Below are 23,350 nucleotides of genomic sequence, written 5' to 3'. Positions count from 1 at the left end.
TCTACCCCAGCCAGGTAGGAAACACATGGGGGCCCCTGAGTACCTTTCTACCCCAGCCAGGTAGGCAACACATGGGGGGGGGCCCTGGGTACCTTTCTACCCCAGCCAGGTAGGAAACACATGGGGGGCCTGGGCACCTTTCTACCCCAGCCAGGTAGGCAACACATGGGGGGCCTGGGGGTACTGGGTGAGGGGATGGAAGTGACCGGAAGGAATCTCCATCTTCAGTCAGAGCCCCCCCGGCTTTGGCCCCTGCCCCCTTGCGCCACAGCGGTGCCTGGGTATGAATCGCGCCCTGATAATCAAATCAAATGGTACTGACCCAGCAGCATTAATTGGCACAGTTATCCCCAATATCACATGGTACAGGCCAAACAGCTGCCTTCCTGAGCCCCAGCTGATTGGCCAGATATTGATGGGAGGGGCTGGGGATTTTGTCTTGTCCAATAAGTAAGTATGGGCCATCATGTGGCCCTAAGTGCCCCAGCGAGTGGTTCTACCCATGAACCCAACAAGGGAACCATGAAATACTAATGCTACCACTTGTGCAGGAGATGGAACGCCATTGGCTGGCAGCAAGTCATGTGATGTTAAAGTCTCCCCCATAAGTGTCAGTGATCCCATTTTTATGCATTCGGTCAGCTTGGTACTTTGGGTTTCATTGAGCTGTAAGGTTAAAGGTGATGCTTACGTCCAATGGCAGCCCCGCGCCCCCCCCCCCCCCCCCCCCCGTAGCTATAAGGTGGCGCTGTAACGCGGGCTATAAGGTGGCGCTGTAACGCGGGCTATAAGGTGGGGCTGTAACGCGGGCTATAAGGTGGCGCTGTAAGGCGGGCTATAAGGTGGCGCTGTAACGCGGGCTATAAGGTGGGGCTGTAACGCGGGCTATAAGGTGGCGCTGTAAGGCGGGCTATAAGGTGGCGCTGTAAGGCGGGCTATAAGGTGGCGCTGTAAGGCGGGCTATAAGGTGGCGCTGTAAGGCGGGCTATAAGGTGGCGCTGTAACGCGGGCTATAAGGTGGCGCTGTAAGGCGGGCTATAAGGTGGCGCTGTAACGCGGGCTATAAGGTGGGGCTGTAAGGCGGGCTATAAGGTGGCGCTGTAAGGCGGGCTATAAGGTGGCGCTGTAAGGCGGGCTATAAGGTGGCGCTGTAACGCGGGCTATAAGGTGGCGCTGTAACGCGGGCTATAAGGTGGCGCTGTAAGGCGGGCTATAAGGTGGCGCTGTAACGCGGGCTATAAGGTGGCGCTGTAACGCGGGCTATAAGGTGGCGCTGTAACGGGGCTATAAGGTGGCGCTGTAACGCGGGCTATAAGGTGGCGCTGTAACGCGGGCTATAAGGTGGGGCTGTAACGCGGGCTATAAGGTGGGGCTGTAACGCGGGCTATAAGGTGGCGCTGTAACGCGGGCTATAAGGTGGCGCTGTAACGCGGGCTATAAGGTGGGGCTGTAACGCGGGCTATAAGGTGGGGCTGTAACGCGGGCTATAAGGTGGCGCTGTAACGCGGGCTATAAGGTGGCGCTGTAACGCGGGCTATAAGGTGGGCGCTGTAACGCGGGCTATAAGGTGGCGCTGTAACGCGGCTATAAGGTGGGGCTGTAACGCGGGCTATAAGGTGGGGCTGTAACGCGGGCTATAAGGTGGGGCTGTAACGCGGGCTATAAGGTGGGGCTGTAACGCGGGCTATAAGGTGGGGCTGTAACGCGGGCTATAAGGTGGGGCTGTAACGCGGGCTATAAGGTGGGGCTGTAACGCGGGCTATAAGGTGGGGCTGTAACGCGGGCTATAAGGTGGGGCTGTAACGCGGGCTATAAGGTGGGGCTGTAACGCGGGCTATAAGGTGGGGCTGTAACGCGGGCTATAAGGTGGGGCTGTAACGCGGGCTATAAGGGGGCTGTAACGGGCTATAAGGGGCTGTAACGCGGGCTATAAGGTGGGGCTGTAACGCGGGCTATAAGGTGGGGCTGTAACGCGGGCTATAAGGTGGCGCTGTAACGCGGGCTATAGGTGGCGCTGTAACGCGGGCTATAAGGTGGCGCTGTAACGCGGGCTATAAGGTGGCGCTGTAACGCGGGCTATAAGGTGGCGCTGTAACGCGGGCTATAAGGTGGCGCTGTAACGCGGGCTATAAGGTGGCGCTGTAACGCGGGCTATAAGGTGGCGCTGTAACGCGGGCTATAAGGTGGCGCTGTAACGCGGGCTATAAGGTGGCGCTGTAACGCGGGCTATAAGGTGGCGCTGTAACGCGGGCTATAAGGTGGCGCTGTAACGCGGGCTATAAGGTGGCGGCTGTAACGCGGGCTATAAGGTGGCGCTGTAACGCGGGCTATAAGGTGGGGCTGTAACGCGGGCTATAAGGTGGCGCTGTAACGCGGGCTATAAGGTGGCGCTGTAACGCGGGCTATAAGGTGGGGCTGTAACGCGGCTAGGGGGGCTTAACGCGGGCTTGGTGCGCTGTAACGCGGGCTATAAGGTGGCGCTGTAACGCGGGCTATAAGGTGGGGCTGTAACGCGGGCTATAAGGTGGCGCTGTAACGCGGGCTATAAGGTGGCTCTGTAACGCGGGCTATAAGGTGGGGCTGTAACGCGGGCTATAAGGTGGCGCTGTAACGCGGGCTATAAGGTGGGGCTGTAACGCGGGCTATAAGGTGGCGCTGTAACGCGGGGTGTCTGCTTGTAGGAGAACTGTGGTGCAACATGTGATCCAGTCGTACCAGCGCCACCCGGGGAACGCAATGTTACGGGGGTTCCGGGTCACCTACAAGCGCCACGTGCTGAGCATGGACGATCTGGGCACGCTCTATGGGCAGAACTGGCTCAATGACCAGGTACGGCATCGCCCCCTACATACAGGGGGCAATAAGGGAACAGGGGGGGGCAATAACTCTGTGTGTGAGTGACAGGGCGAGGGGGCAATAATGGAGCGGTGTAGAAATGAGATGAGTGAAGCTGGGCACCTGGGGGGCAATAGAGTTGCAGAGAGTGAAGCTGGGCACCTGGGGGGCAATAGAGTTGCAGAGAGTGAAGCTGGGCACCTGGGGGGCAATAGAGTCGCAGAGAGTGAAGCTGGGCACCTGGGGGGCAATAGAGTTGCAGAGAGTGAAGCTGGGCACCTGGGGGGCAATAGAGTTGCAGAGAGTGAAGCTGGGCACCTGGGGGGCAATAGAGTCGCAGAGAGTGAAGCTGGGCACCTGGGGGGCAATAGAGTCGCAGAGAGTGAAGCTGGGCACCTGGGGGCAATAGAGTCACAGAGAGTGAAGCTGGGCACCTGGGGGCAATAGAGTCACAGAGAGTGAAGCTGGGCACCTGGGGGGCAATAGAGTCGCAGAGAGTGAAGCTGGGCACCTGGGGGGCAATAGAGTCACAGAGTGAAGCTGGGCACCTGGGGGGCAATAGAGTTGCAGAGAGTGAAGCTGGGCACCTGGGGGCAGTAGAGTCGCAGAGAGTGAAGCTGGGCACCTGGGGGGCAGTAGAGTCGCAGAGAGTGAAGCTGGGCACCTGGGGGGCAATAGAGTCACAGAGTGAAGCTGGGCACCTGGGGGGCAGTAGAGTCGCAGAGAGTGAAGCTGGGCACCTGGGGGGCAGTAGAGTCGCAGAGAGTGAAGCTGGGCACCTGGGGGGCAGTAGAGTCGCAGAGAGTGAAGCTGGGCACCTGGGGGGCAATAGAGTCACAGAGTGAAGCTGGGCACCTGGGGGGCAATAGAGTTGCAGAGAGTGAAGCTGGGCACCTGGGGGGCAGTAGAGTCGCAGAGAGTGAAGCTGGGCACCTGGGGGGCAGTAGAGTCGCAGAGAGTGAAGCTGGGCACCTGGGGGGCAATAGAGTCACAGAGTGAAGCTGGGCACCTGGGGGGCAGTAGAGTCGCAGAGAGTGAAGCTGGGCACCTGGGGGGCAGTAGAGTCGCAGAGAGTGAAGCTGGGCACCTGGGGGGCAGTAGAGTCGCAGAGAGTGAAGCTGGGCACCTGGGGGGCAGTAGAGTCGCAGAGAGTGAAGCTGGGCACCTGGGGGCAGTAGAGTTGCAGAGAGTGAAGCTGGGCACCTGGGGGGCAGTAGAGTCGCAGAGAGTGAAGCTGGGCACCTGGGGGGCAGTAGAGTTGCAGAGAGTGAAGCTGGGCACCTGGGGGGCAGTAGAGTTGCAGAGAGTGAAGCTGGGCACCTGGGGGCAATAGAGTTGCACTTACTGGCTTGTCTCTTGCAGGTAATGAACATGTATGGAGATTTGGTTATGGACACTGTGCCAGACAAGGTAATGTGCCCCCCCCTTGCACCCCCATTGTCCCTGTAGCCTGGGAATGTGCCTGTGTGTATATGGGATAGCGCCCCCTATCTGTAGCCTGGGAATGTGCCTGTGTGTATATATGGGATAGCGCCCCCTATCTGTAGCCTGGGAATGTGCCTGTGTGTATATGGGATAGCGCCCCCTATCTGTAGCCTGGGAATGTGTGTGTGTGTGTATATGGGATAGCGCCCCCTATCTGTAGCCTGGGAATGTGTGTGTGTGTATATGGGATAGCGCCCCCTATCTGTAGCCTGGGAATGTGTGTGTGTGTGTGTATATGGGATAGCGCCCCCTATCTGTAGCCTGGGAATGTGCCTGTGTGTATATATGGGATAGCGCCCCCTATCTGTAGCCTGGGAATGTGCCTGTGTGTATATGGGATAGCGCCCCCTATCTGTAGCCTGGGAATGTGTGTGTGTGTGTATATGGGATAGCGCCCCCTATCTGTAGCCTGGGAATGTGTGTGTGTGTGTATATGGGATAGCGCCCCCTATCTGTAGCCTGGGAATGTGCCTGTGTGTATATATGGGATAGCGCCCCCTATCTGTAGCCTGGGAATGTGTGTGTGTGTGTATATGGGATAGCGCCCCCTATCTGTAGCCTGGGAATGTGTGTGTGTGTGTATATGGGATAGCGCCCCCTATCTGTAGCCTGGGAATGTGTGTGTGTGTGTATATGGGATAGCGCCCCCTATCTGTAGCCTGGGAATGTGTGTGTGTGTATATGGGATAGCGCCCCCTATCTGTAGCCTGGGAATGTGCCTGTGTGTATATGGGATAGCGCCCCCTATCTGTAGCCTGGGAATGTGTGTGTGTGTGTATATGGGATAGCGCCCCCTATCTGTAGCCTGGGATGTGTGTGTGTGTGTATATGGGATAGCGCCCCCTATCTGTAGCCTGGGAATGTGTGTGTGTGTGTATATGGGATAGCGCCCCCTATCTGTAGCCTGGGAATGTGTGTGTGTGTATATGGGATAGCGCCCCCTATCTGTAGCCTGGGAATGTGTGTGTGTGTATATGGGATAGCGCCCCCTATCTGTAGCCTGGGAATGTGCCTGTGTGTATATATGGGATAGCGCCCCCTATCTGTAGCCTGGGAATGTGCCTGTGTGTATATGGGATAGCGCCCCCTATCTGTAGCCTGGGAATGTGTGTGTGTGTATATGGGATAGCGCCCCCTATCTGTAGCCTGGGAATGTGTGTGTGTGTATATGGGATAGCGCCCCCCTATCTGTAGCCTGGGAATGTGTGTGTGTGTGTATATGGGATAGCGCCCCCTATCTGTAGCCTGGGAATGTGTGTGTGTGTGTATATGGGATAGCGCCCCCTATCTGTAGCCTGGGAATGTGCCTGTGTGTATATGGGATAGCGCCCCCTATCTGTAGCCTGGGAATGTGTGTGTGTGTGTATATGGGATAGCGCCCCCTATCTGTAGCCTGGGAATGTGCCTGTGTGTATATGGGATAGCGCCCCCTATCTGTAGCCTGGGAATGTGTGTGTGTGTGTGTATATGGGATAGCGCCCCCTATCTGTAGCCTGGGAATGTGTGTGTGTGTATATGGGATAGCGCCCCCTATCTGTAGCCTGGGAATGTGTGTGTGTGTATATGGGATAGCGCCCCCTATCTGTAGCCTGGGAATGTGCCTGTGTGTATATATGGGATAGCGCCCCCTATCTGTAGCCTGGGAATGTGCCTGTGTGTATATGGGATAGCGCCCCCTATCTGTAGCCTGGGAATGTGTCTGTGTGTATATGGATAGCGCCCCCTATCTGTAGCCTGGGAATGTGTGTGTGTGTGTATATGGGATAGCGCCCCCTATCTGTAGCCTGGGAATGTGTGTGTGTGTATATGGGATAGCGCCCCCTATCTGTAGCCTGGGAATGTGTGTGTGTGTGTGTATATGGGATAGCGCCCCCTATCTGTAGCCTGGGAATGTGTGTGTGTGTATATGGGATAGCGCCCCCTATCTGTAGCCTGGGAATGTGTGTGTGTATATGGGATAGCGCCCCCTATCTGTAGCCTGGGAATGTGTGTGTGTGTGTATATGGGATAGCGCCCCCTATCTGTAGCCTGGGAATGTGCCTGTGTGTATATGGGATAGCGCCCCCTATCTGTAGCCTGGGAATGTGTGTGTGTGTGTATATGGGATAGCGCCCCCTATCTTTAGCCTGGGAATGTGTGTGTGTGTATATGGGATAGCGCCCCCTATCTGTAGCCTGGGAATGTGTGTGTGTGTATATGGATAGCGCCCCCTATCTGTAGCCTGGGAATGTGCCTGTGTGTATATGGGATAGCGCCCCCTATCTGTAGCCTGGGAATGTGTGTGTGTGTGTATATGGGATAGCGCCCCCTATCTGTAGCCTGGGAATGTGTGTGTGTATATGGGATAGCGCCCCCTATCTGTAGCCTGGGAATGTGTGTGTGTGTATATGGGATAGCGCCCCCTATCTGTAGCCTGGGAATGTGCCTGTGTGTATATGGGATAGCGCCCCCTATCTGTAGCCTGGGAATGTGTGTGTGTGTGTATATGGGATAGCGCCCCCTATCTGTAGCCTGGGAATGTGTGTGTGTGTGTGTATATGGGATAGCGCCCCCTATCTGTAGCCTGGGAATGTGTGTGTGTGTGTATATGGGATAGCGCCCCCTATCTGTAGCCTGGGAATGTGCCTGTGTGTATATATGGGATAGCGCCCCCTATCTGTAGCCTGGGAATGTGTGGTGTGTGTATATGGGATAGCGCCCCTATCTGTAGCCTGGGAATGTGCCTGTGTGTATATATGGGATAGCGCCCCCTATCTGTAGCCTGGGAATGTGTCTGTGTGTGTATATATGGGATAGCGCCCCCTATCTGTAGCCTGGGAATGTGTGTGTGTATATATGGGATAGCGCCCCCTATCTGTAGCCTGGGAATGTGCCTGTGTGTATATGGGATAGCGCCCCCTATCTGTAGCCTGGGAATGTGTGTGTGTGTATATGGGATAGCGCCCCCTATCTGTAGCCTGGGAATGTGTGTGTGTGTATATGGGATAGCGCCCCCTATCTGTAGCCTGGGAATGTGTGTGTGTGTATATGGGATAGCGCCCCCTATCTGTAGCCTGGGAATGTGTGTGTGTGTATATGGGATAGCGCCCCCTATCTGTAGCCTGGGAATGTGTGTGTGTGTATATGGGATAGCGCCCCCTATCTGTAGCCTGGGAATGTGTGTGTGTGTATATGGGATAGCGCCCCCTATCTGTAGCCTGGGAATGTGTGTGTGTGTATATGGGATAGCGCCCCCTATCTGTAGCCTGGGAATGTGTGTGTGTGTATATGGGATAGCGCCCCCTATCTGTAGCCTGGGAATGTGCCTGTGTGTATATGGGATAGCGCCCCCTATCTGTAGCCTGGGAATGTGTGTGTGTGTGTGTGTATATGGGATAGCGCCCCCTATCTGTAGCCTGGGAATGTGTGTGTGTGTATATGGGATAGCGCCCCCTATCTGTAGCCTGGGAATGTGTGTGTGTGTATATGGGATAGCGCCCCCTATCTGTAGCCTGGGAATGTGCCTGTGTGTATATGGGATAGCGCCCCCTATCTGTAGCCTGGGAATGTGTGTGTGTGTGTATATGGGATAGCGCCCCCTATCTGTAGCCTGGGAATGTGTGTGTGTGTATATGGGATAGCGCCCCCTATCTGTAGCCTGGGAATGTGTGTGTGTGTATATGGGATAGCGCCCCCTATCTGTAGCCTGGGAATGTGTGTGTGTGTATATGGGATAGCGCCCCCTATCTGTAGCCTGGGAATGTGCCTGTGTGTATATATGGGATAGCGCCCCCTATCTGTAGCCTGGGAATGTGTGTGTGTGTATATGGGATAGCGCCCCCTATCTGTAGCCTGGGAATGTGCCTGTGTGTATATATGGGATAGCGCCCCTATCTGTAGCCTGGGAATGTGTCTGTGTATATATGGGATAGCGCCCCCTATCTGTAGCCTGGGAATGTGTCTGTGTGTATATATGGGATAGCGCCCCCTATCTGTAGCCTGGGAATGTGTGTGTGTGTATATGGGATAGCGCCCCCTATCTGTAGCCTGGGAATGTGTCTGTGTGTGTATATGGGATAGCGCCCCCTATCTGTAGCCTGGGAATGTCTGTGTGTGTATATATGGGATAGCGCCCCCTATCTGTAGCCTGGGAATGTGTCTGTGTGTATATATGGGATAGCGCCCCCTATCTGTAGCCTGGGAATGTGTGTGTGTGTGTGTATATGGGATAGCGCCCCCTATCTGTAGCCTGGGAATGTGCCTGTGTGTGTATATATGGGATAGCGCCCCCTATCTGTAGCCTGGGAATGTGTGTATATGGGATAGCGCCCCCTATCTGTAGCCTGGGAATGTGTGTGTGTGTATATGGGATAGCGCCCCCTATCTGTAGCCTGGGAATGTGTGTGTGTGTGTATATGGGATAGCGCCCCCTATCTGTAGCCTGGGAATGTGTGTGTGTGTATATGGGATAGCGCCCCCTATCTGTAGCCTGGGAATGTGTGTGTGTGTATATATATATATAATGCAGCAGAGGCCGGCACTCTCGTGTAGAACAAATACAGATGCCTGGGTGCAGTTCCACTAGTTTGTTCACAAATACTCGGAGGAAGGTACCGCTCACGCAGGTCTTAGGTTCAGTTTTGTAAATTTATTGAAAAGGCGTTTGGGCTGCAACACCAGCCTTTGTCAAAGTTACAAATACAAGTGAGAAAAACCCTTATAAACAGTGTTTGGTGTTCACGTTATTGTCCGTTGGTGCCAAACACTGTTTATAAGGTTTTTCTCACTTGTATTTGTAACTTTGACAAAGGCTGGTGTTGCAGCCCAAACGCCTTTTCAATAAATTTACAAAACTGAACCTAAGACCTGCGTGAGCGGTACCTTCCTCCGAGTATATATATATATATATATATATGGGAAATGCAATAAAATCATCATTACCAGGAATGTTCCATTGGCTGCCCCGGGGGTTATGGGATGTCACTGCTCCTTCTGTAATTTCATTGGTGTATCTTATTTTCCCCATTCCAACTCTCTTCCAGGTTCATTTCTTCAACAGTTTCTTTTACGATAAACTGCGAACTAAAGGCTACGAAGGGGTTAAGAGGTGGACGAAAAACGTAAGCAGTTCCACCCATTACTGTCCTGCCTCTCTTTACTTTATCTTCAACTCCATTGGCTGCTTCTTTCAAATCTCTCTTGCGCAGGGCATCCTTTGTCTCTCTTGCCCCCCCACCCAGGGCATCCTTTGTCTCTCTTGCCCCCCCACCCAGGGCATCCTTTGTCTCTCTTGCCCCCCCACCCAGGGCATCCTTTGTCTCTCTTGCCCCCCCACCCAGGGCATCCTTTGTCTCTCTTGCCCCCCCACCCAGGGCATCCTTTGTCTCTCTTGCCCCCCCACCCAGGGCATCCTTTGTCTCTCTTGCCCCCCACCCAGGGCATCCTTTGTCTCTCTTGCCCCCCCACCCAGGGCATCCTTTGTCTCTCTTGCCCCCCCACCCAGGGCATCCTTTGTCTCTCTTGCCCCTCTCCAGGGCATCCTTAGTCTCTCTTGCCCCCCCACCCAGGGCATCCTTTGTCTCTCTTGCCCCCCCACCCAGGGCATCCTTTGTCTCTCTTGCCCCTCTCCAGGGCATCCTTTGTCTCTCTTGCCCCCCCACCCAGGGCATCCTTTGTCTCTCTTGCCCCCCCACCCAGGGCATCCTTTGTCTCTCTTGCCCCCCCACCCAGGGCATCCTTTGTCTCTCTTGCCCCTCTCCAGGGCATCCTTAGTCTTTCTTGCCCCCCCACCCAGGGCATCCTTGGTCTCTCTTGCCCCCCCCCACCCAGGGCATCCTTTGTCTCTCTTGCCCCTCTCCAGGGCATCCTTAGTCTCTCTTGCCCCCCCACCCAGGGCATCCTTTGTCTCTCTTGCCCCCCCACCCAGGGCATCCTTTGTCTCTCTTGCCCCTCTCCAGGGCATCCTTTGTCTCTCTTGCCCCCCCACCCAGGGCATCCTTTGTCTCTCTTGCCCCCCACCCAGGGCATCCTTTGTCTCTCTTGCCCCCCCACCCAGGGCATCCTTTGTCTCTCTTGCCCCCCCACCCAGGGCATCCTTGGTCTCTCTTGCCCCTCTCCAGGGCATCCTTTGTCTCTCTTGCCCCTCTCCAGGGCATCCTTGGTCTCTCTTGCCCCTCTCCAGGGCATCCTTGGTCTCTCTTGCCCCTCTCCAGGGCATCCTTGGTCTCTCTTGCCCCTCTCCAGGGCATCCTTGGTCTCTCTTGCCCCTCTCCAGGGCATCCTTGGTCTCTCTTGCCCCTCTCCAGGGCATCCTTGGTCTCTCTTTGCCCCTCTCCAGGGCATCCTTGGTCTCTCTTGCCCCTCTCCAGGGCATCCTTGGTCTCTCTTGCCCCCCCACCCAGGGCATCCTTGGTCTCTCTTGCCCCCCCACCCAGGGCATCCTTTGTCTCTCTTGCCCCCCCACCCAGGGCATCCTTTGTCTCTCTTGCCCCCCCACCCAGGGCATCCTTTGTCTCTCTTGCCCCTCTCCAGGGCATCCTTAGTCTCTCTTGCCCCCCCACCCAGGGCATCCTTTGTCTCTCTTGCCCCCCCACCCAGGGCATCCTTTGTCTCTCTTGCCCCTCTCCAGGGCATCCTTTGTCTCTCTTGCCCCTCTCCAGGGCATCCTTTGTCTCTCTTGCCCCCCCACCCAGGGCATCCTTTGTCTCTCTTGCCCCCCCACCCAGGGCATCCTTTGTCTCTCTTGCCCCTCTCCAGGGCATCCTTAGTCTCTCTTGCCCCCCCACCCAGGGCATCCTTTGTCTCTCTTGCCCCCCACCCAGGGCATCCTTTGTCTCTCTTGCCCCCCCACCCAGGGCATCCTTGGTCTCTCTTGCCCCTCTCCAGGGCATCCTTGGTCTCTCTTGCCCCTCTCCAGGGCATCCTTTGTCTCTCTTGCCCCTCTCCAGGGCATCCTTTGTCTCTCTTGCCCCTCTCCAGGGCATCCTTAGTCTCTCTTGCCCCCCCACCCAGGGCATCCTTTGTCTCTCTTGCCCCCCCACCCAGGGCATCCTTTGTCTCTCTTGCCCCCCCACCCAGGGCATCCTTGGTCTCTCTTGCCCCTCTCCAGGGCATCCTTGGTCTCTCTTGCCCCTCTCCAGGGCATCCTTGGTCTCTCTTGCCCCTCTCCAGGGCATCCTTGGTCTCTCTTGCCCCTCTCCAGGGCATCCTTGGTCTCTCTTGCCCCCCCACCCAGGGCATCCTTTGTCTCTCTTGCCCCCCCACCCAGGGCATCCTTTTCCCACTTCCCCCTGCCTCCCCAGCATCCTTGTGTAGCACTGGGTCGGAAAGGATCTCTGGCACCTTACTGTATGATTGTAGCTGATCATGGGCCCCTGTATGTGCCCCCCCAGTCCTGCCGCTCCCCTGAACTTACACCAACATGTGCCCTCCCTTCCCCAGGTGGATATCTTTAACAAACAGTTGCTCCTTATCCCTATACACCTCGAGGTGCACTGGTCTCTTGTCTGTGTGGATGTACCGAACCGGACCATCACTTACTTTGATTCCCAACGCACTCTAAACAGACGCTGTCCCAAGGTAAGCCCCGCCCCTTCGTTAGTCCCACCCCTTCCTTAGCTTTGCGCCTAGCCAGCATTCTCCCATATGTGACATAGTTCTGACCCATAAACACGTCGGTGCCATTAGTACAGTTTGGGCCTAGGGGGGACTGACCCATAAACACGTCGGTACCATTAGTACAGTTTGGGCCTAGGGGGGACTGACCCATAAACACGTCGGTACCATTAGTACAGTTTGGGCCTAGGGGGGACTGACCCATAAACACGTCGGTACCATTAGTACAGTTTGGGCCTAGGGGGGACTGACCCATAAACACGTCGGTGCCATTGGTACAGTTTGGGCCTAGGGGGGACTGACCCATAAACACGTCGGTACCATTAGTACAGTTTGGGCCTAGGGGGGACCGACCCATAAACACGTCGGTGCCATTAGTACAGTTTGGGCCTAGGGGGGACTGACCCATAAACACGTCGGTGCCATTAGTACAGTTTGGGCCTAGGGGGGACCGACCCATTAGTACACTTTGGGGTTGCCGTGTCACTTGGGCCCAGTCTTTCTCTCATACCAAGTTCTGTTGCCGGCAGCACATAGCCAAATACCTCCAGGCTGAGGCAGTTAAGAAGGAGCGGCCCGAGTACGTCAGCGGCTGGAAAGGATTTTTCAAGATGGTGAGTGCCAAGGTGGCAGTGGGTGGGGGGGGAGCGCTTAGTTACTGGCGGGGGTACTTCCTGTAGGCAAGATGGCTGACTCCTTGCATGTACATTTGCAGAATGTTGCGAGACAGAACAATGACAGTGACTGTGGGGCGTTCGTATTGCAGGTAAGATGGCCGACTCGGCTTCTGGGGGCTCGGGGCGTTGTGCCTGACTGTCTGACTAAAATCTTCTCTTTCCTTCCCCTCCAATCAACCGCTTCCCCCGTGCCAGTACTGTAAGTTCCTCGCCCTGGGACTCCCATTCACCTTCGGGCAGCAGGACATGCCCAAGCTCCGGCGGCAGATCTACAAGGAGCTGTGCCACTGCAAGCTGGCGGTGTGACGCCCCCCCAGGAGCCATTATTGCAGGGGACTCTGCGGAGCCTTTTTACTTGCAGCGGCCTCTCCGGGGGGGGGCTGCGCAGAGCGTCGTCTGTGTCCCCTTCCCGAGGGACCCTACTACCTGTTACCCCCGCGGGAGCCTCGCCCACCTGTACAGTGAAGGATTCTGTGGAGAAATGACATCCAGCGGGAGTCCCCGCCCCTCCGCCCGTTTCGCTGGTGGTCTTTCCTCGTCCTGTGCCCCCCCCTTTCCACGATATCCCCCCCCCCCCCCAAACACTTTATTCTTTGCCTACTTTTTTTTTTTACACAGTTCATTTCTTATTTAAATGTTTTCTGGGACAAATTTGTAGTTTTTTTTTTTTTTTTGTCAAAAAATAAAATGGAAAAAAAGCAGCTGAATAAAAAAGTTGTATAGTAATGTGTGTGTGTTGGTTCCTGTGTGGGAATGGGGTGCAATGGGGGGCTGAGGAGGCAGAGTGGGGGCCACACGGGAGCTATGGGTGCGGGGTGACTGGAATGGGGGGGGGGGGGGGGGGGGGGTTTCTTCGTTACACTTCCGGCTTTTGCTGCCTGAGGGGCACCGGAAACATTGAGTCCAATAAAGAATCAAAATGGGGGCCACAAACAGAATTACTATTAGGAAATGGCGCTCGGTGAATGGGTTTCTTACACAATAAATGTAAAAAAAAATGCTAAGGAATTCTGTCACATTGGAGCGGAAGTGACGCAGACGGCAGCTAGCCAACTGACGGAGAGAAGTAATTTAATGACAGGGCTGCCGCCTAATGAGCGCCAGCAGAGGTTGGCGGGACTGTGCGTCACGTGAGGACAGCGGGCCAATAGTAATCGCCGTTAGGGAAGTCTGCATGACAATGGGCGAGATTGCTGCCGTGGTGGGGAGGAGCTTGTCTTCCCCTAGAGCCAATCGGGATCTGAGCCGGTCAGACAGGGCGGTAAGCGCCGACCCCTTATTAAATATAAGCAGTGGCAGCCAATCGGCTTCGAGGCTTTCTTGAGCCGTCCTACCTGCTAAAGAAACGTCCCCTGAGCCGCCTTGGCGCTAACCAATCAGTAGCCTGAGGGGTGGAGCCGGCAGGAGGCTATATAAGGGACGGTCACCGGTTTGTTAGAAGCTTCCGCTCAGAAGAATGTCTGCGAGCTACGAGAGTCGGTGAGTGAGAGGGAGCGGCCTGGAGGCCTGGGGAGCGATACGGGGAGCGATACGGGGAGCGATACGGGTAACCAGGCAGGGAGAGTGAGGGCCGCGCTGTTCCCTGTTTATCCCCCCGCCCTGCCAGTGGCCGTTATCGGTAATCCAACTGCCGCCCTAGCCCCAACCCCTCCCTGTGTGCCGAGGCCTTCCCCAGCCGCGCCCGGAGCCGTTTCCCGCTGTACCGGAGGCCCAGTCTCGGCTCTACCCGGGCCCCTGGCGGCCCCTCAGCACTTTCCGTTCCCCCCACCCACGTGGGAGGTGTCATGGCGGCCCGGCGGCCCCTGTGTGTGAGGGAGTGGGGGGGGGGAGAGGACAAGATGGCGGCGGGGGGCGGAGTTACTGCTAAAATGGCGGCTGTTTCCGGCTCTGCACGTGGCTGGGGGATGGGGGTCACGGGGTAGGGGTAATTCTCTCTGCTGCCCCCCCGGGGCCCCCCAACACTCACAGGGGGTACGGGCTGTCATGTGACTCTGTGGGGCATTAACCCTTCCCTGCCTTATGGTATGGGGCATTAACCCTTCCCTGCCTTATGGTATGGGGCATTAACCCTTCCCTGCCTTATGGTATGGGGCATTAACCCCTCCCTGCCTTATGGTATGGGGCATTAACCCCTCCCTGCCTTATGGTATGGGGTATTAACCCTTCCCTGCCTTATGGTATGGGGCATTAACCCTTCCCTGCCTTATGGTATGGGGCATTAACCCCTCCCTGCCTTATGGTATGGGGCATTAACCCCTCCCTGCCTTATGGTATGGGGCATTAACCCCTCCCTGCCTTATGGTATGGGGCATTAACCCCTCCCTGCCTTATGGTATGGGGCATTAACCCCTCCCTGCCTTATGGTATGGGGCATTAACCCCTCCCTGCCTTATGGTATGGGGCATTAACCCCCCTGTATGCCCCTTAGTGTGGGGGGTAAATTCCCCCTGTATGCCCCTTAGTGTGGGGGGTAAATTCCCCCTGTATGCCCCTTAGTGTGGGGGGTAAATTCCCCCTGTATGCCCCTTAGTGTGGGGGGTAAATTCCCCCTGTATGCCCCTTAGTGTGGGGGGTAAATTCCCCCTGTATGCCCCTTAGTGTGGGGGGTAAATTCCCCCTGTATGCCCCTTAGTGTGGGGGGTAAATTCCCCCTGTATGCCCCTTAGTGTGGGGGGTAAATTCCCCCTGTATGCCCCTTAGTGTGGGGGGTAAATTCCCCCTGTATGCCCCTTAGTGTGGGGGGTAAATTCCCCCTGTATGCCCCTTAGTGTGGGGGGTAAGTTCCCCCTGTATGCCCCTTAGTGTGGGGGGTAAGTTCCCCCTGTATGCCCCTTAGTGTGGGGGGTAAGTTCCCCCTGTATGCCCCTTAGTGTGGGGGGTAAGTTCCCCCTGTATGCCCCTTAGTGTGGGGGGTAAGTTCCCCCTGCCTCTTAGTATGGGGTATAATCCCTCACCCCCAGCCCTACTGTATGCCCCTCAGTATGGGGTATAATCTCACCCCAGCCCCCTTAAAATGGGGGCATAAACACTCATTTGCCCCTGCCCTTTTATGTCCCCTTGGTATGTACTTACCCTGCCTCCTGTTGTATATGGCCCTAGTATGGGGGGGGGGGGTACAAGCCTTACTCAGTCCCTGGCCCTGGTATGGGGGGGGGGGGGGGTACAAGCCTTACTCAGTCCCTGGCCCTGGTATGGGGGGGGGGGTACAAGCCTTACTCAGTCCCTGGCCCTGGTATGGGGGGGGGGGTACAAGCCTTACTCAGTCCCTGGCCCTGGTATGGGGGGGGGGTACAAGCCTTACTCAGTCCCTGGTATGGGGGGGGGGTACAAGCCTTACTCTGTCCCTGGCGCTGGTATGGGGGGGGGGTACAAGCCTTACTCTGTCCCTGGCGCTGGTATGGGGGGGGGGGGTACAAGCCTTACTCAGTCCCTGGTATGGGGGGGGGGTACAAGCCTTACTCAGTCCCTGGCCCTGGTATGGGGGGGTACAAGCCTTACTCAGTCCCTGGCCCTGGTATGGGGGGGGGGGGTACAAGCCTTACTCAGTCCCTGGCCCTGGTATGGGGGGGGGGTACAAGCCTTACTCAGTCCCTGGCCCTGGTATGGGGGGGGTACAAGCCTTACTCAGGCCCTGGTATGGGGGGGGGGGGGTACAAGCCTTACTCAGTCCCTGGCCCTGGTATGGGGGGGGTACAAGCCTTACTCAGTCCCTGGCCCTGGTATGGGGGGGGGGGACAAGCCTTACTCAGTCCCTGGCCCTGGTATGGGGGGGTACAAGCCTTACTCAGTCCCTGGCCCTGGTATGGGGGGGGTACAAGCCTTACTCAGTCCCTGGCCCTGGTATGGGGGGGGGGGGGGACAAGCCTTACTCAGTCCCTGGCCCTGGTATGGGGGGGGGGGGTACAAGCCTTACTCAGTCCCTGGCCCTGGTATGGGGGGGGTACAAGCCTTACTCAGTCCCTGGCCCTGGTATGGGGGGGGGGGGTACAAGCCTTACTCAGTCCCTGGCCCTGGTATGGGGGGGGGGGTACAAGCCTTACTCAGTCCCTGGCCCTGGTATGGGGGGGGGGGGGTACAAGCCTTACTCTGGCCCTGGTATGGGGGGGGGTACAAGCCTTACTCAGTCCCTGGCCCTGGTATGGGGGGGTACAAGCCTTACTCTGGCCCTGGTATGGGGGGGGTACAAGCCTTACTCAGTCCCTGGCCCTGGTATGGGGGGGGGGGTACAAGCCTTACTCAGTCCCTGGTATGGGGGGGTACAAGCCTTACTCAGTCCCTGGTATGGGGGGGGTACAAGCCTTACTCAGTCCCTGGTATGGGGGGGGGGGGGGCTCCCGTTTGGTGACATTGTGGCTGACTGCCTGAGTCAAGCCCAGTCTGTGCCACCCTGTATTTAGGGGCACTTTGCAAGCCTCACCCCTGTGCCCTAGTGACCCCCTAACCCCACATTGGCCTGAGTGCTGTGCCAGTCTGTGGGCCCCTGGTGGTGCCAGTGTGCTGGGGGGGTATTTCCGGTCCCACTAAGTACATGGAGCGGGCACAGTCCGGGGCATTAAGCTGCCGATGTGATTCATAGTGGCCCTTTAACTGCTGCGTTGCGCTTGGGCGTCATTTCACCTACTGCCTGTGACTCATGAGCCGTTGTACCTGCCCCCGTGCCGACTGTGTGACCTGAGCTTAATTGCCCTGTTTGTGTGGCATCAGCAGTTACACCGTGCCCAGCCTGCCCCCTCCTACCCGGGCACCTCACTGCGGCCAAATGGGGCTGCGTTATCCCCCAGTAACGTCCTGCAGGGGGGGCCATTACATCCCAGTGGGTGAGACTGCCGGCTCAGCGGGGCACCTCTTCGTAGCCAGTGGCAGATTGGGGCCTGCAGGGGGCGGGATTGGGCTATTTTAAGATGCTGTAATTCCAGCTGCTGAACTACACTTCCCAGCATGCTTTGAGGGACAAGGGAAAAGTAAGGAGAAATTCTGATGTGGACTGGTTACAGTAGGGAATGTGAGCCATGTGTAGATAGAGTGTAAGCTCTGTGGGGCAGTGTTTGTGGTGACATGATGGCACCGTCTCACAAGCGAGTCTGCCCCAGGCATATGGGGGGGCACATAGCCTGACAGTAAGTGCTTGTAGGGAGCGTGTGACTAAGCGCAGAGCAGGGAGCTGCCTGTAACAGAGCCTCTTTGTGGCGCTCGGCCCAGTCACGCCCACAATATATCTCCTCCCCTTCTGCATTCCTGCCCCCAGGTTTCGTTTCTCATCGGGGGGGGGTGGGGGGGGCAGCTGTGTATGGTATTATTGGGTGGCCCCCTGTCTGAGGGGAGCGTTGGTATAATCATGGCAGCTTCTCCCAAGGGGATAGTAATGTGGCCCAATCCTCCTGTGCCCTCTGTGGGCAGTAGCTGGCCCCTCTGTGGGCAGTAGCTGGCCCCTCTGTGGGCAGTAGCTGGCCCCTCTGTGGGCAGTAGCTGTGCCCTCTGTGGGCAGTAGCTGTGCCCTCTGTGGGCAGTAGCTGGCCCCTCTGTGGGCAGTAGCTGGCCCCTCTGTGGGCAGTAGCTGTGCCCTCTGTGGGCAGTAGCTGGCCCCTCTGTGGGCAGTAGCTGGCCCCTCTGTGGGCAGTAGCTGGCCCCTCTGTGGGCAGTAGCTGTGCCCTCTGTGGGCAGTAGCTGTGCCCTCTGTGGGCAGTAGCTGGCCCCTCTGTGGGCAGTAGCTGTGCCCTCTGTGGGCAGTAGCTGTGCCCTCTGTGGGCAGTAGCTGGCCCCTCTGTGGGCAGTAGCTGGCCCCTCTGTGGGCAGTAGCTGGCCCCTCTGTGGGCAGTAGCTGGGCCCCTCTGTGGGCAGTAGCTGTGCCCTCTGTGGGCAGTAGCTGTGCCCTCTGTGGGCAGTAGCTGTGCCCTCTGTGGGCAGTAGCTGTGCCCTCTGTGGGCAGTAGCTGTGCCCTCTGTGGGCAGTAGCTGTGCCCTCTGTGGGCAGTAGCTGTGCCCTCTGTGGGCAGTAGCTGGCCCCTCTGTGGGCAGTAGCTGGCCCCTCTGTGGGCAGATTGGTTACTCCTGTGTCCCCTTTCCAACGTTAACCCCTCACTCTCCCTCTTGTCATTTCCAGACCCAGAGACAATGGACCCGAAGGCATGGAGCCCGATGGGGTCATTGAGGTAATGTATCCAGTCTGAGTGGCCACTGGGGGTGGGGCGGTGGCCATTGGGGGTGCCCCATCAGGCACTAACTCCTCCCTCCCTTTGCAGAGCAATTGGAATGAAGTCGTTGATAGTTTTGATGACATGAGCCTATCAGAGTCTCTGCTTAGGGGTATTTACGCCTATGGCTTTGAGAAACCCTCAGCCATCCAGCAGCGAGCTATTATGCCTTGTATCAAGGGTAAGTATTGCCCCTTCTGCCCTGTCCTGTTTGTATAATGGGCTGTCATCTGCCCCGGCTCCCCCGTAACTTCCTGTAATGCCACTTGGTACATTCCCTTCACTGAGTTTACTAGTCCTATTGATACCCCACTTTGTGTGACTTGGGGTGAGTGATGTCATGTCTGTCACCCCTTTAGGTTATGATGTCATTGCTCAAGCACAGTCTGGAACTGGGAAAACTGCCACCTTTGCCATTTCCATTCTTCAACAGATAGAACTGGATATGAAAGCCACACAGGCCCTGGTGTTGGCACCAACCCGTGAGCTGGCCCAGCAGGTAAGTCCCGCCCCCTCAGGGTCCTTTTTGCCGTTAGTAATTCCTTCTACACAAACACTTTTCTACATTCATCCTGTGGCCAGAGCATTCCTTCTGCATATATCCAGGCTGCTGTGCCCAGAGCATTCCTTCTGCGTATATCCAGGCTGGTGTGCCCAGAGCATTCCTTCTGCATATATCCAGGCTGCTGTGCCCAGAGCATTCCTTCTGCATATATCCAGGCTGCTGTGCCCAGAGCATTCCTTCTGCATACATACAGGATGGTGTGCCCAGAGCATTCCTTCTGCTTATATACAGGATGGTGTGCCCAGAGCATTCCTTCTGCTTATATACAGGATGGTGTGCCCAGAGCATTCCTTCTGCTTATATACAGGATGGTGTGCCCAGAGCATTCCTTCTGCTTATATACAGGATGGTGTGCCCAGAGCATTCCTTCTGTGTGGGTATTTATTATAAATCTGTGACTGCTTGGGGGGCTACACAGTGCCATGTGATTGCAGTACCCCCTCCCAACTAATGCCTCTCACATTGGCCAATCGCTTGCCTGAATACTTAGCTGTACCTCTGCTTGTCTCCTCCCCTAGATCCAGAAAGTAGTTATGGCCCTCGGAGATTACATGGGTGCCTCTTGCCACGCCTGCATTGGGGGCACCAACGTAAGGGCCGAAGTACAGAAGCTGCAGTCAGAAGCCCCTCATATAGTTGTGGGCACCCCCGGCAGAGTGTTCGACATGTTAAACAGGCGTTACCTGTGTGAGTATCATGAGCCTGCCTCTGATTGGCTGGGATGTACAGGGCTCCCTCTGCTGGTGGAAGGGAAGGTTGCACTTGGGCGGTGGAACATTGAGCCCATTAGTGTGGAATGTTCTCTGTTTGGAATGAGGCTGTTTATGGGCGGTACCAGCACAGGCTTGTTGGGTTGGGCCACTAATTGCAGCGTAGTACAGAAGTGCTCAGGGACTTGGATTGTAAGCTCTGTGGGCCAGAGTGTGCGGTATTAATATGCTCACTACCCATCAGCAAAGAGGAATCTGCCATAGAAGTGCCTATAATGTGTAGCTCCACCCCCCGTCACTGGGCAAGGGCATGTCACGTGGCATCGCTGCTTATATCTGGCGGGGGCAGAGAAACCTCCCATATTCATCCCAGCGCTGTGCCCCCATGCCTGCTGGCTGGTTCATGCTGTGGGCACAAATGCCAGGAAGGGGGGATCCAGCTGTGAGTGGGGCGGAGCATACATTGAGTACGTTGTCGCGTGGCGCCAGTGCAGCACTCACTCCGCTCTGTATCCGCAGCCCCTAAATACATAAAGATGTTCGTGTTGGATGAAGCCGACGAGATGTTGAGTAGAGGTTTCAAGGATCAAATCTACGACATATTCCAGAAGCTGAGCAGTAATGCCCAGGTAAGTGCCCGCAGCCTCTGCCTGATTGGCCTAACCTCCCCGGCTATAGTCCCACCCTCACGGGGCACGTGCTGAGCAACAACATCCTGCCCCGAGGTACCACATTCCCTCTGTCTTGTGGTTTGTACAATGCTGCACTGATTGGAGAACGACTCCCTGTACAGCCAATGAGAGCTCATGCCCTCCCCCTGTCATTTCCTCTCAGCCAATGAGACCTTATGCCCTCCCCCTGGCATCTATTGGCCAATAAGACTGTTCATGGTTGCCCCCAGACTCACTTTCCAATGGGGGCTCAGTGTAGTGATGATATCCCATGCGTGTCATCTGATGCCCACGTCTCTCTCTGCCCTTGGCCTGCGCAGCCTGCGTCCTGCGGGTTGGGTTTGGCTAGAGCAGAGGAGTCTGGGAAATGATCTGACTGTCTATCTGAATACTTGCCCCCCTTGGAACATGAAGAGGCAATTGGCTTGGTGCTGGGCAGTTAGTGGCTGCAGATTAACAGTGTCTTCTCCCCCAGGTGGTTTTGCTCTCGGCCACCATGCCCGCCGACGTGCTCGAGGTGACCAAGAAGTTCATGCGGGACCCCATCCGGATCCTGGTTAAAAAGGAGGAGCTGACCCTGGAGGGTATTAGGCAGTTCTACATCAACGTGGAGCGAGAGGTAGGTGCCTTCCTCTGGGTTCCATTGGCCCTGGGGGGTGGAGCAGTCGTTGGGATTGCACCATTACCCCCTCATAGGGGAAAGCCAATAGGAAAGCTTTAGTATATGGGGGGGGGCGAGGGTGGAAGGTGCCCCGTCACTGGGCAAGGACTGGTCTGTCTGTGACTGTGCTTCTTATATCTGGTGGGGCGAGAGCAGCGGCCCATATTCATCCCAGCGCGGCTCCTCTGTGCCTGACGGCTGGTTCATGCTGTGGGGACACTTGTAGTGAGGGAGGGGCCAGGCTGGATGGGGAGGAGCTTCCTTTTGCTGAACCCCTTTTGCCCCCCGATGCAGGAGTGGAAGCTGGACACATTGTGTGACCTGTACGAGACACTGACCATCACGCAGGCCGTAATCTTCATAAACACGCGCCGGAAGGTGGATTGGCTGACGGAAAAGATGCACGCGAGGGACTTCACTGTCTCCGCCCTGGTGAGTTTTGCCATCGGCCGCCTGTGGGGGTGCCATGATTGCACCCAACCCCCGTCACTGGGCAAGGACTGGTCATGTGACTATGCTTCTTATATCTGGCGGGGGGAGAGGAAATGATCCCATGTTCATCCCAGCGCGGCCCCCCCTGTGCTCGACAGCTGGTTCATGCAGTGGGGACACGGCCCCCTGGTGGTTTCTAGAGAGGAATTCTCACCCCCTTGTTCCCCCCCCAGCACGGCGACATGGACCAGAAGGAGAGAGACGTCATTATGAGGGAGTTCCGATCTGGATCCAGTCGGGTTCTGATTACCACAGATTTGCTGGTGAGTTGGTTGGTTCTGCTTGTGGGGCAACCCGCTTGGTTCTGCTTGTGGGGGTGTTCGCTTACAATGTGTTCTGCCCACAGGCCCGAGGCATTGATGTCCAGCAGGTCTCACTGGTCATTAACTATGATCTGCCGACCAACAGGGAGAACTACATCCACAGGTAAGTGGGCCGGCTCCTATTGGGCCAAGGGTATTCCCTCTCTGGCCAGTAGCCCATGCTGGTGTCAGAATGTAGACCCTTGGTATAGTAACGTCCATGCTCCACCGCGGTTCATGCTGCCTTTGTGTTCCGCAACTTAAACATGGCCGACACGCCGCTAACTGTGGCTCCTCCCCCTCTAACCTGTCCTGTTCCTTTAGGATTGGCCGAGGGGGCCGTTTCGGTAGGAAAGGAGTTGCCATTAACATGGTGACAGAGGATGACAAGCGCACGCTGAAAGACATAGAGACTTTCTACAACACCACAGTCGAGGAGATGCCCATGAACGTGGCCGACCTCATCTAACGCCCCCGCCGCAGTCGGAGGGGCAGAAAAACCCGAAAAAAACAGAAAAAAGCATAAAATGAAAATAAAAAGTCGGCCCCGGCTTTCTTTGGGGCATCCGCTGAATTATGGGGGTGTATAGAGCAATGACCATAGCGCCCCTGAGTGGGCGTAGCCTCCACTCCCTGTCACATGATCTGATTTTCTTTCCAATAAATGTTATTTTGAGGTATTGTGGCCGTAACCTGCATCCGTTGTTTCTTTCCTTCTGAAGTGAACACTAAACGTCACTTTTTCCCACCAAATCAGTGGACCAAAGTCCCCCCCAGCTCATCCCTTTAAGATCCGGCAGCTCAATGTGAGTTTTTTCTTTTTTTTTTTTTTACAAAACTCCCCAAAATTTAAAAAATACCATTTTATTTGCTTTTTCTGTATAGTATTTATTAAATAAAAATTTTTGCAACATAGTTTTGTCTCCTGTCTTAAGGCTTCACCCCCCTGCCCCCCAATAACCCCCCTTGTTTTATTACCCCCCGTGTAGGCGCTGTTTTTGGTGGGAAAGGATTTTCGGGCTGTGCTGCCCTCGCACGACTCAAGCGTCTATAGATAGATTGCGCCGATGATGGTTCCCGAGCTGCAATATGATTGGCCGTGGCACTTAACGCTTTAAGTGCTTGGCCATATGTCTCCCAGGTGCTCTGTTGCCTAGCAACGCATATTC

At 56.2% G+C, this 23,350-nt stretch overlaps 2 protein-coding genes and 1 non-coding gene across 3 annotated transcripts in view; all 3 read left to right on the top strand.

The window, feature by feature from the left end:
• senp3 (SUMO specific peptidase 3) overlaps positions 1-13,316 on the top strand; it is a 20,659-nt gene extending 7,343 nt beyond the window's left edge. The window contains exons 5-11 of the mRNA XM_031899640.1: positions 2,682-2,829; positions 4,198-4,245; positions 9,342-9,419; positions 11,740-11,877; positions 12,444-12,527; positions 12,629-12,679; positions 12,786-13,316. Coding sequence (XP_031755500.1) covers positions 2,682-2,829; positions 4,198-4,245; positions 9,342-9,419; positions 11,740-11,877; positions 12,444-12,527; positions 12,629-12,679; positions 12,786-12,896 — 658 coding nt within the window. The 3' untranslated portion in view covers positions 12,897-13,316. The remainder of the gene's footprint in view (positions 1-2,681; positions 2,830-4,197; positions 4,246-9,341; positions 9,420-11,739; positions 11,878-12,443; positions 12,528-12,628; positions 12,680-12,785) is intronic.
• Positions 13,317-14,041: 725 nt separating this feature from the next.
• Positions 14,042-23,096, top strand: eif4a1 (eukaryotic translation initiation factor 4A1). The gene is given in 11 exon segments (NM_001011139.1): positions 14,042-14,069; positions 18,690-18,738; positions 18,829-18,961; positions 19,140-19,279; positions 19,864-20,032; positions 20,575-20,684; positions 21,202-21,345; positions 21,682-21,819; positions 22,053-22,142; positions 22,226-22,305; positions 22,506-23,096. Coding segments are annotated over 11 exon segments (1,221 nt in total). The 5' UTR covers positions 14,042-14,046; the 3' UTR covers positions 22,651-23,096.
• On the top strand, positions 20,979-21,119 carry LOC116409870. Its single transcript, XR_004222127.1, has one exon. It is a non-coding gene; the product is annotated as a small nucleolar RNA SNORD10 (small nucleolar RNA).
• Positions 23,097-23,350: the final 254 nt, after the last annotated feature.

The sequence above is a fragment of the Xenopus tropicalis genome, chromosome 3 (assembly GCF_000004195.4).
Source record: "Xenopus tropicalis strain Nigerian chromosome 3, UCB_Xtro_10.0, whole genome shotgun sequence".
NCBI lineage: Eukaryota > Metazoa > Chordata > Amphibia > Anura > Pipidae > Xenopus > Xenopus tropicalis.
This window is presented reverse-complemented; position numbering and strand designations above follow the sequence as displayed.